Consider the following 12,732-nt stretch of genomic DNA (forward strand, 5'->3'; position numbering starts at 1 on the left):
ATAGAATGGCCCGGCATTCGGCATTGTGGCTTCGACGACATTCTGAAAACTGTCAGGCCGAAGACGAATTATGCATTTCATCAGATATGTGGCCGAGAGTGATGGATGCCGAATTTAGTGCGTATTAAGAGCTGTACTATGAAACGAAATCACCCAGTATTATTCGAAACATTCGAATCGTTTTTGGTGAGCGTCTTTTGACGTGAATTATTGATGATGGACAAGACTTATAACTAGACCTGCTATTATAAATAACTCTATCAGAACCAGAAGCATAGAGTCATTCGGGGCAACTGTGCGCACTTTTGCCTTTCAAGTCATACCCTGTTTCAAATGTTGAAGCTAGGAAGATTAAAACATATTCATAAGATAGAGAATTTTCTAATCTATAAGAAAACATCAAAAAGCAAACAAACAAAAAAGTTTTTTTTTCCGCAAAAAAGAATTTAATAGAGAAAGTCGGAGTGCGTTCACATGCCCCGTATTGCGGGTAAGTGTGCGCACCCTCACGGGGTAAGTGAACGCAGTGCTTAGTGAACCACACAATCAAAACAAATTACAAAATAATGTCATCAAAATGTTACAATATTAGAGAAATGCTGTTTATTGTCAATACAGAAGCGCCATTTTACAAGCAGCGCATTATTGTTCGTGCCACAATTCTTGGTGAACACAACACTTGATACATTCCCATGTTGGTGGCTCTTCATATTTTTCTGAACAAATAGGACAATATTGAATATTGATCGAGTCTTAACCAAGAAAATCAACAATGTCATAATTTATTCCTCACTGAGCTAATACCCCTATAATGAATCTATGCGCACACTTACCCGCGCACACATTCCCCAGTAAGCCAAAATTTAAATTGACGTTCTTATAGAGTTGAGCAGCTAAGAGAACCTAAAATTTTTTATTATATATTTAGATTAATATGCCCATGATCGAATAAAATATTGTTTAACACTGAGGGACCCGGAACTTGGACCTGGCAGAATGTGCAGAGATGCTAAAAATTAACAAGAAAACTAGTGAATTTGATTGATTGCAAATAAAAAGTTAAAGAAACGTGGCATGGCGCACTACTATGAAAAAATACGGCGATTTTGCGCCCTTGCTTCACCCAAATGAAGCCCTCTTTCACACATTGCATAGTCGAGATATACGCACTGCGCACACTTACCCACTGCGCTCAGTTACCCCGAATGACTCTACTGAAATTTGTTACACTTTTATTACTATTTATTATACCAATAAATCCGAAATAATAAAATTCGTCTGTTTAGTCTCTAATCAAATTTCTAATGAAATATCCATTGAAAAAATATATCTTTGTACTGAGCATGCAATTAGCCATGCATATTGTGTCAAATTAATGAAGACAGGGTTTGGATCTAGCTTTCCTAAATCTGACTATTTTTTTTCGTTATTAAGGAAATAATTTTATAATACTGAACTCAATTCTCATTTCCAGATCAAAACAAGGAGTTCGCCAATCCAGCTTACATTGTACGTCTCCAACAGTCCCTTACTAATTTGGACGAAATAATGAATATTTTCGGAATTGATTGAAATGTAATAATAAAGCATTATTTCCGAATGGCATTCTCATTGAATAATACCCTCACAATCAACATACATCATAGAAATCAGCATCAGTTGTCAGTGTTGATTGTCAATAAGTTGAAAATTATGAAAAAAACCTCCAATGGAAAGGAATACTTTTGGTGAAAGTTGTTCTGTAGAAAATGATCAATCTTCACACATTTCCCTGACCGCAAAACAAGGTTTTATGGATATTACTACACCATTAGAGATCAGTGCTATCGAAGTTGAGAGTTGGAGTGACTTAGAGGTAGAGCAAACTGTTTCTTTCGTAGGTACATCGGGATTTAGAGCCAATAGATCAATGATTTATCAATATCTTTCTTAATTCCCTCAAGTCAGTCCATTTTAGATTTGTTTGAAACTGTTTGCTTTCACAGGAAAAAATATTGAACATATTCAACAACAAAGTGAGAAATGAGGACAAGCAACTATTCGTCCTGTATCAGAACAAGTTGTTCTCAACAACTCCCTCCTCATCCTCCAACAGTCTTTATGAAGAGAGTGAAGAAGACGATAACATGTACGAAGAAATTGTTCAAACCTTTAACCTTGCTACCCAACAGGAGGCAGAAGTTGTGATGCTTCCTGACCAGAAAACTTGGAAAAGGATGTGGAAATACTTGAAGAAAGTATTGAAAATAAGAAAAAGAAATAGGAATGGTTGTTCATGATAAATTAGGTTCTATGTTTTATGTGAAGGACTCGAAATACATGTTGGTTTCAACAACTCGTGCGAGTATGTTATCTGAGAAGATTTGTAACTTGGGTCATTCTAGGATCGCATATTAATCGTGGGCCATGTATTACGGAGTTTTTCGTTTACGAATAAATGAGAAATCTTGAGTGTTATGCCATTCTCTTTGTACATCTGAAAAATTGCGGAATCTTACTAGATTTGGGCAAAAAATCCACTTTAATGGGTTATTGCATTCTGTATGAATCATTGGGTACGTTGCAAACTGAATGGATCATGAATAAACTTTTTTTTTGTGATGAAAATCACTAAGTCTTCATTCACAAGAACTGAAAAAGGGTTCAAATGAGTAAGTACTTCGGATGTAAGATGGGAATGCCACATAACCTAGTTGCATATCCTTTTCCTCTAGGTCATTCATTTTCTCCAGACCGTTTTCAATCTCGTTTCAATTTGTCATTCCAATTAATCCGCCAAGAAGTTCTGCAGAACGATCGCTCATTGATAGCGAATTCAGTCTCGCAGATCGCGCAGATAAAAGTTGTTGAAAAGGTGTTTAGTTATTCAACGTACGTATTCACTTTTTCCAATGGGCAATAAATTACCATTTGTTTGCATTCCTGAGAGCCTAGCCAGGCGAGGTATAGTTTGAGATAGTGGATTGGACGAGCTGTATTTCGTCCTATAACTGTCCCGAAGCCTATCCCACGGTGGTTGATCAGCATTCAGCTCACCATCACCCAATATATTTGTATACAAATCTGCTTTATAAGCCGTATAGCGGTTACCAATCGGGTAGCTCATTATACGATCCACCTAAATGGCTAATGAGTATTTTTTCTATTATTGGTCCTCACAATGGGGCATTACTGGCAACTGACGTTTTTCTGAAGTACCTTTCTTAATTGGTTTTGATTGTTTTATGATGTTATTGAGGAGGTAATTGGTGAGCCTTTACGTGCAAGAACTCAATCTAACGAAATCCTTCGTTTGTGGGAAGGTAGAGGGTTTAGTAATTCGAGAAGATACCAATCAAAAAAACTCGTGGTATTTTTATCAATATTCTTATTAATATTTTATATTACCTCCAATCACCAATGATTTAGTGCAAATGCAAATGTATTTTTTATTAGATTCTCGAATATTATGTGTTCCCTACATTATTTATATGCATGATTGCTTAGTTATGATAACAAAAAATCAATGGTCAGTAGTGGTTGCCAGAATCCAGTGTCCAAAAATCTGGTGGAAAAGTTCTTGCTTCAGTTTTTTGGGATTGCCATGGAGTAATCATGATTGTGATCGATTAAAACGATGTAGACTTCTTAAACCGACTTGTAACTATGGATGAGACTTGGGTACATTTCCCAGTTCCCAGTTCTTGTTTCAGTTTTTTGGGATTGCCATGGAGTAGTCACGACTGATTTTTTGGATAAGGGTAGAACATTAACCGGAGATTACTATTCGACATAACTGACCACTCTACGGGAAAAAAATAAAGAGAAAAGACACGGAAAGCTATCCAAAGGTGTTTTGTTTTTGCAGGACAGCGCCCCTGCATACGAATCTCATGTTGCCATGCAAAAAATTCGTGATTTAGGGTTTGAATTACTAGAATACCCCCCTTATTCACCAGATTTGGCTCCATCCAACTATCATCTCTTTCCTCAACTGAAAAAAAGTTTAAAAGGTTGAAAATTTTCTTCCAACGAGGAGGTAATAAAAGCTGTGGAGGTCTGGTTTGCAGAGCAAGATGGAACTTTTTTTTAAAGGTCTAGAGACGTTGCAGGTTCGCTGAAATAAATGTATTCAATTAAGGAGAATATCTTGAATAATTAAATATTTTGACATTGAAATTTTGTTTGGTTTTATAGTAGGCTAAGAATTTTTCAATATATCCTCCTATACTTATCTATACCTTCCAGCATCCCTAACTGGGTTTGTATCATACCAGGATTTTAGCACCTGCCTTCAACAAAAGGTCGATCTGTACGATCGCAGATGCGATATTGTCATAATCCATTTTTCCTATATCGTCGGCGATGTCACATTTGTCCATTTTTCAAGTCTTAATGATATGAATTAAGAAATAATCCCATGGCACATTATACGCGATTTGCACTGACACGGTGCAAAGTTGTCAGATGGTAAATTATCAAATGGCCAGTACCTACCCCTGGTAGCTGGAACAGTTGGGGTTACACGGTCGGCAGTTGTGGGGGTGTGGTAACTATGATAAATGGGCGCAGTAAATAGGGTCTAGTTTTAGTACGTGTCATTATATCGATCCTACGTAATGGACAAAATGAATTGCTTCCCACTTTCAGATCGCCAAGAAATATAACTGTTACATTTTTTTACAAGAGTGTTCGTGTCCAGAATGAGCTGAAATCTTTCGATAACATCACTATTCAATGGACTTCTGGATGCAGAACAGGAAAAACAGACTTTTTTGATCCATTCTACTTTTTTCCCTGTTGGTACAATAGAGCTAATCACAAAGTATGTTAAGGGTTTTTCAAAGTGATGTGCATATAAATTGACAGCGTTTTTCTCACTTCTTCCTAGCTAAAATTCGAAAAATCAAAAAGTAAATCTCGATATCAGCAGGTACATCCAACGGAGACTGCAATAAAATCTTGAGGAATGACGTGGATAATGGTTACCTACCACAGGCACCTACCTACATTGAACGGTTAACAACTCACCAAGAGTCAGCAATCATTCCACTCGCCCAGTTTTTGTGACCGAGGTGCAAAAATAACAAAAGTCTCATCGACGTCCAATGGAATCGAAGTATCGGAATAACAACCTCCTTTATTTAATGTCTACGTGATCACAGAGCAAGTGAACGATTGGACTGTGCTTCTGAGACCTCCTACGATCTCGTTCTTCACTCGTTTTTCCTTAGAATTTGAGCTGCTTTCAGTCGATGAGGAGACTTCATCGCAGATCACTCAAGATTAATATAATTAATGCTATTTTATGATGTCAATATCTACTCATTAGGACAGCTCGTTAGACTTATTAATTGTACTCATAAAAAACAGAACAGAAGTTGTTTGTAGTCAAAATGATTTCCCTACGAGTGAAATTGTATGGAAAATGAGAAGAAAAATGTATACCCCATTCACATTTATCTTAGCAGTTGGTTGGCCATGAAATAAATAGTTTTTGTAACTAGAACGGAGTAAGGTTGGCACTCATCTATTGTCGTTAATGTCATAACGCCGTTGCCACAACTAATATCAATTTTTATTACGAAAATGCCGAAAGTGATTGAAAAAAGAGACAGGGTTTCAGGAAGTGCTATTTAGAATTCAGGTCCGCTCATTCAAATAGTTACACTCTGATATTCTAAAATCCATAATACGTCAGACGGTAGCGAACATATTCAATGTGAGAGAATTTATACAATGTTTCATTTGAATCTAAACGACTTATATTTCAGCTGAATATTTCCACGATCACAAAGATTGTGAATGAAGGGGATGACAAAGAATTTTCTTCTATTGGGAGACCCAAAAAAGTGGTGGCATTTGAGAATTTTATGTTTGAGTGAATTAATGCGAAAAGTTTACTACAGGATTTTCGATGAATGTCATCGTAGAATAAGTTCCCGAAAATTGATTTTTCTATTTTTCATTTGACTTGTCCTATACATTGTAAATGTCTTAAGGTACCAATAAATAATACCTAATTATTATTATTATATCAATGTATTAAGATGAACAGCCACAAATACGCGACAGTTGTTCTGACAATTGTTTATTCATGTGAGTTTTTCGTTCAAAGGTGAAGTTCATCTTGACTTGAAACTTCCTTTAATTCCTTTTACTTATGTTAATGCCAGATGATTTTTGTTGAAGAATTTAACATTCTTGTAATTATCTGTTAATTCCTTCGGGAGATACCCATTCCCAACCACTGCATCATATGCATTTACTCTTCGGGTTGATATTTTTTAAACCTACAACTAATGTAACAAATTCAAACTTAAGCCAAAGAAGATAACGAACATTAACTCTCCTCAAGCTAGTGCATATTATGATATTATACTCATCTCTTGTATTTTCCATGCAAATAACTGGATTTGGTATGCCTTCAATCAGTTTGTAAAAACTTCAATTATGTTCATCACATATTTTCCGAAGAGATTCGACATTGTGATGAAATACGTATTAACAGAAACTTTTACGTAGAACGGGCAAGATAGCGTTGATTTAAAACCCAAATATTTTTTGACAAGCTTCATAACCCTACATTTTCGTACTATACAGAGTGAAATGTGTCAAATTTCCATAGCCAACCGAGTGCTAAAATAAAAGTAAATGGAGTATAAAACTCCATAAACTATCTTGATTACGAATTTTTCGAACGCAATACACACCAAAATGTCTATGATATCATGACCCCATATTCACACTAATTCAACCCTTTGGGTCTCGAATTTTCGTTTCCTCCTGATCAGCTTACGCGAACTAACAAGGGATGTTCCATCCCCATCCATCTATGATTTGAATAATTGAGATGTGCTCATCCCAAATTCAGACATCTGAAGAATTTCAGACTGTAATCGTCCCAACTCTATTACTTATAGACCGTTGTCGTCAACACTCCCCTTGAACTGGCATGCAAATTGAGAGAGTTCTTGCAGCTTTTCGCACGGGGATTTCGAGGGCTCTACACCTGATAAGGTTGAAGTTACACGACGACGTTGTTTTGTATTACAACGTAATTACAAGGTGCGAAATGTATTGTGGCTTGTTAGAGATGACGGATGTATGACTTAAGTATAGGTTCGCTGCCGAGATTAACACATGATGACAGGAAACTGATTCGTCGTTTCACTGGAAAGCGAGAAGGGATTAAAATATCGAAATATTACACTCTGAAGGTGTTTCCACGAAGAAAATTCCGTGAATGCTGAATTTCATTCAAATCAATATATAATATTAAAAAAATTCATGGAAATGGACAATGTTTTCGAAGTTGGGTACTTTGGCTGAATGCAACACTGTTTAAAAGATCCACAGATATGTAGTGTCATAGATTTAGCTTGCTAGTTTGAAGGGAATTTTGTTTCTCCAGCTCTTTATGAAAACTTGAAATGATTATATCGAAAAAAATGGTACCTACCTATAGAAAAAAAAGTGTTTCTTTTGACCTCAAAAATCTACTGTCTACTGACCAGGTGAGTCAAAAACTCACCCGGTATATACGAAACTTTTGGTGTAATCTGTAGTGAAAAATGAAAGGCCTTACTTCCTTCATTATCGCAAAAAAAAACCCGAATAATAAACTTCTGAGTTGAATCGAAGCTTCAATCGATCCATTGATGAATCTGGTCGATTTCTTTTATGACGTGGGGTGCCAGAAGCCAAAGTGTAATTGGAATCTCTTTTGAATTAGGGTAGCAAATAGTTTCCGGTCAACCCCAGCTAGTATATCAGTTATTGCAATGTCATAAGTCTGTGTAAAGCCGCATTTCACTAAATAATGTCCGCACTGTTCTACCATATGGCGTTTCATTTCAGTTTTAGCGTTTAGACCTCCTGTTACTTACCACCCAGTCGTGTCAATCGACTGATACTAATTATGGGTAGGGGATTTTCTCAGCAAATTCAATGTATTTCACTGGAATTCTCAATAAAAGAACATTTGTGGAATATAAAATGGGAAGATCAGAAAATGCCAAATTCTGTTGTTCGAAATTTTCTCTCGTAATGTGTCAAAAACTTGAAAAAACTCCTATATTATTTATTATCGAATTATCAAGTAGGAAAAAACTGATAAGGGAAAAAATATTCCTCAAGAAATACAAGCTGAATAGCGATATAAGACTATCAACAATAATACTCAGTGGGTACTGCTGAAGGAGATACATCTGCAAAGCGAATGGTGAAGAGAACTCATCTTTTCGTAGTTACCTGAATCCACTTATTCTACAGCTACGAAGTACATAAAAGAATTGCATTGGTAAGAAAAAAAGATCAGACACAAGTCAAGAAATCATTCACTTTGCTAGAAAAATAGATTTCCTGATAAGGCACCAACTGCACTATGATCAAGCAAAAACAACGAAAGTTTTCATTCTAGGCCAAAGGATCATCTTCAATCTACAGTCAACAATACAGTTATCACAATAAAGGTATTATTAATAAATTTTTTTTAACAAAATGACCCTATTCGTATGCATCTGAAATCCATTTGGGTTAACTTAAAAATGAATTAGTATGTAGTCTTCACTGAAAAACAGATATTTCCTTCTTTTGAGCCCTATTCTGTCTTTATGCAACTTTTTTCCTATGGTCTCGCTCGCCTGCTCCTCTTTCAGTTCATGAGGACTGCGCACAAACGTACTCAACTGGGTATCCAGATGTAGCGAAGAACGATTTGTCACACTCACTTTGGCAATCTGTCGTCATTTTGTCGTTGATGATGTGGGGTTAAATTGGAAAGTACACCCACGAGTATACATATAAGTTAAACTGCAGCGATTCATTAACTGTAATGGTTCTGCCCCGTGAAGCTGCATGATATATTGAGGTTTTCCATAGCTCATTCTGCAAGTGACGAGGGATGACTGGGATGTTGTTAGGCCTCCCCCAAAAGTCCATACTGCACCTTCATCGAGAACATAAGGTATTGGTTGGAAAATGGAAAAGTGCGAAGTTTTTCAACAATTTTTTTCACGAATTCTTATATGTATCGAATGTCTCTTAAAATTGATTTTATATGACTTCGTAGGCAACAGTATTCCTTCAGAGAAATTCTACGCCTGCATTCTTCAGTTCACTGTTGAACTTGCATCATTAAAAGAATTTCTACTCCAAACTTTTCATCCAATTTATATGGATGTTGAGAACATGACCATTTTTTTTTGATCTTTCGGAAAAACACATCAGAATTTTGACAAATCAACGAATTTATTTCGAACTATGTGTACCTATATCCTCGAGAGAATTTTAATACTTTTCATTCAACAAACTACAAACTTGCAACATTTGTATATGACAAGTTTGGCTTGATTCACTAAAAATTATATGTAAGTAGTCATGCAATTTCTATTTCTTTTTGAATCACCAGGTATACAAAAAGTTTTTCCCAGAGATGTCCCATCTGATATACTTTAGATAGACCTTAATCCCTTTTACGATTCAGATTTTCTTTTGTCCACGAGAAGGTAGAATTTCTAAACTATATATTTTGGATTTGGAGAAACGAAAATTTCGTTTCGATCGAGAAAATCCAATCAAAAAGCTCATCGATTTTATGTCCATTGGACAGCCTGTCCATGTTATTTCGAAGTATTAACGACCAATCCTTCCATCAGTGAAAAATGACAGGATATAAATTGAGCAGAGGTCAAATTTAGGCCCCTATAGATTGATCTGTTTTAAATCTGTTGCCTAACAATAGAAGGCTTTGCCACACGCAGTGAAAAGGCTGAATGGGATGAATGGGAGTGTAAATGAAAGAGAAGCAGACCAGATCCATATCGACGAAATATTATAACTTCTCTATCGGTAGGGTTAACTTGATACGAAATAGATACGAGTTGGGGATGATCCGTCTTAATTAAATAACCATCAGTTCTACACGCCATGAAAATCAAATCGTGATCGTTCTTCATTACGATCTCAGTGTATGAATTTCAGGGTAGTTGGGATTAGTGTTTATTTCTGTTTCAGTGAGATATTCAGTTTTATTTTCTCATTATTCACTACCACTAGATCCTTCGTAAGATTTAAGTCTCAATGAAGTGGGCAGAAGATATTAGAAATGAGAAGGTACGAAAGAGTGCCATTCAGTTAAAGCTTCGTCTTCTAGAGGGATGAAGACGCATATTGCTGAAAAAGGAGCCTTCATAATGAAGCAGGACGAAGTATTTCATGAAAGCTCAGTAATCATGGTGAATCCATTAAAAAGAAATGGAAATGGCTACCACAATTATTAATCCAATTGTCCTCTCACATAATACTACTGGTTCATGGTATCAGTATTGAATTTCTGGTAGAGTCATTCGGGGTAACTGAGCGCAGAGGGTAAGTGTGCGCAGTGCGTATATCTCGACTGTGCAATGTATGAAAGAGGGGTTCATTTGGGTGAAGCAAGGGCGCAGAATCGCCAAATTAGTTTTTCATAGGATTGCGCCATGCGACGTTTCGTTAACTTTTTATTTGCAATCAATCAAATTCACTAGTTTTCTTGTTAATTTTTAGCATCTCTGCAAATTCTGCCAGGTCCAAGTTCCGAGTCTGACAGTGTTAAACAATATTTTATTCGACCATGCGCATATTAATCTGAATATATAATAAAAAATTTTAGGTTCTCTTAGCTGCTCAACTCTATGAGAACGTCAATTCAAATTTTGGCTTACTGGGGAAAGTGTGCGCGGGTAAGTGTGCGCATAGATTCATTATATGGGCATTTATTCAGTGAGGAATAAATTATGACATTGTTGATTTTCTTGGTTAAGACTCGATCAATATTGTCCTATTTGTTCAGAAAAATATGAAGAGCCATCAGGGGAATGTATCAAGTGTTGTGTTCACCAAGAATTGTGGCACGAACAATAATGCACTGCTTGTAAAAAGGCGCTTCTGTATTGACAATAAACAGTATTTCTCTAATATTATAACATTTTGATGACATTATTTTGTAATTTGTTTTGATTGTGTGGTTCACTAAGCACTGCGTTCACTTACCCCGTGAGGGTGCGCACACTTACCCGCAATACGGGGCATGTGAACGCACTCCGACTTTCACTATTAAATTTTTTTTTGCGGAAAGAAAATGTTTTTGTTTGTTTGCTTTTTGATGTTTTTTTATAGATTAGAAAATTCTCTATCTTATGAATATGTTTTAATTTTCCGAGCTTCATGTAGGTACGTATTTTATTAGGTATAAGTTCAGTCATCATTATTTCGAAAGTTTCTGCTCATTACTAACCATATCATATCGAAATATGGTTTGTAGTGAGCAGAAATTCGACGGAACTTATATACATGTAAATTTGACTGATACGAAGAGTGAAAAGTCCACCCAGTATACCCATGAATTCATCAAATTTCGATCTAAGCCAACGTCTGATCCAAAATATTCAATTCCCCCCTTAATTGAAAGCCAGGGACTTTTGATTATGCGGACTCTTGAGAGAAAATGCCCGCTGAAACTTTCGTTAATTATGCCCGGTGATTCCTTCAGAAAACAAATCCAATATCTCCGTGTTTTACGAGGTGTCGTCTCTAATGAAAGTGGGTAAGCCCCAGAAATGACGATACAACGGCCCGAAGTCCGCAATTAAAAACATCTTCAACTTAATTAAGGCGTTATTATTAAAATTTCCAGGCGGAAAAGTGGAGAGACAAAGCGGGAAAACCTTGGAGTTTCTATGGAGGGCCTTCTCTAGATATGAAAGCGCGGTACGTGGAGATTACAAGAGGCGACAAATAAAAATACTGAAGAAGTATTCGGATGGGGAAGACGGATATTACATTCTGTAACGAATGCCACGCCAGATGTCGTTACTGGGTATCACGGTGGAAGTTATCAGAAAATTCAAATTTTACTTGTGGCCTCTGGTATGGGGCGGCACTATATAGCTATCGATTTCCAAGACGAAAATGTTCAGGACTCTTGTTATACTCATAAGAAATTTCACACCCAGAAGGAGTAATTTATCCAACTTAATTTTAGTCTTATAAACCACATCACTGACTCCTGCAAATCCTATTCCACGAGGAGAACGTACGTCTTTGGACATGTGTGAGATGTGATGGATAAAAGACTGCCTTCTTTGCAGAAGAACAGACACGCTTGAGCCAAAAAGTTCAACTTGCTGGGATCGAATTGCATTGACGACCTCATTTTGGTAACCTTTTCGACAGAAAGGGATTTCAGTGCTCCCTGATTGTCACAGCATATGCAGATGTATTTTTCGGAGTTTTCCTGCATTTTCTCCATTGTGCAGACAGGAACATTAAAGTTCAGAATGCACTATGGAACGGTACTTTCTCAAGGAAATAATTGTTTGAAAGGAGGTACCACAACAGTTCCTGTGTATAGCACAGAGCCATCGACGAACCTCGTTGGATCTTCAGACACAAGAAGCCTGGTAGATGAAGAACTTAAGTGTAGACCATAGGATCTGTTACTCTGTAGGGATGCTAAGAGCTAACATTAATTGTTGATTAAGCTTTTGGCCGATTTCATAAACTGTCCGTGAGTGTCATTCACGTGATGACCGTCTCACGCTGATGAGGTCAAGGAAGTCCGAAACAGTTTATGATTATTTATTATGAAAATATCTCTCTAAGTATACGATGAAATGGAAGCAGGTAGGTATTAGATTCAGTAGTTCTCTTTGTTTAGACTAATTCCTGAGTTGAGTTCAGTTTGATGACGCCTACATCCTACTCTTAGCT

At 36.6% G+C, this 12,732-nt stretch overlaps 1 protein-coding gene across 1 annotated transcript; it reads left to right on the forward strand.

The window, feature by feature from the left end:
• Positions 1–1,649: 1,649 nt before the first annotated feature.
• LOC123312332 lies at positions 1,650–2,457 on the forward strand. The gene is made up of 2 exons (XM_044896702.1): positions 1,650–1,855; positions 1,986–2,457. Exons 1-2 carry the CDS (start codon positions 1,709–1,711, stop codon positions 2,277–2,279), a joined length of 441 nt encoding a protein of 146 aa, XP_044752637.1. The 5' UTR covers positions 1,650–1,708; the 3' UTR covers positions 2,280–2,457.
• Positions 2,458–12,732: the final 10,275 nt, after the last annotated feature.

The sequence above is a fragment of the Coccinella septempunctata genome, chromosome 4 (genome assembly GCF_907165205.1).
Source record: "Coccinella septempunctata chromosome 4, icCocSept1.1, whole genome shotgun sequence".
Lineage (NCBI taxonomy): Eukaryota > Metazoa > Arthropoda > Insecta > Coleoptera > Coccinellidae > Coccinella > Coccinella septempunctata.

Excerpts from the sequence above, each read along its gene's own strand:
- LOC123312332 (XM_044896702.1), top strand. The coding sequence starts at position 1,709 with ATGGAAAGGAATACTTTTGGTGAAAGTTGTTCTGTAGAAAATGATCAA. Across the intron at positions 1,856-1,985 it reads AGAGTTGGAGTGACTTAGAG|GAAAAAATATTGAACATATT; the intron begins GTAGAGCAAACT and ends TTGCTTTCACAG.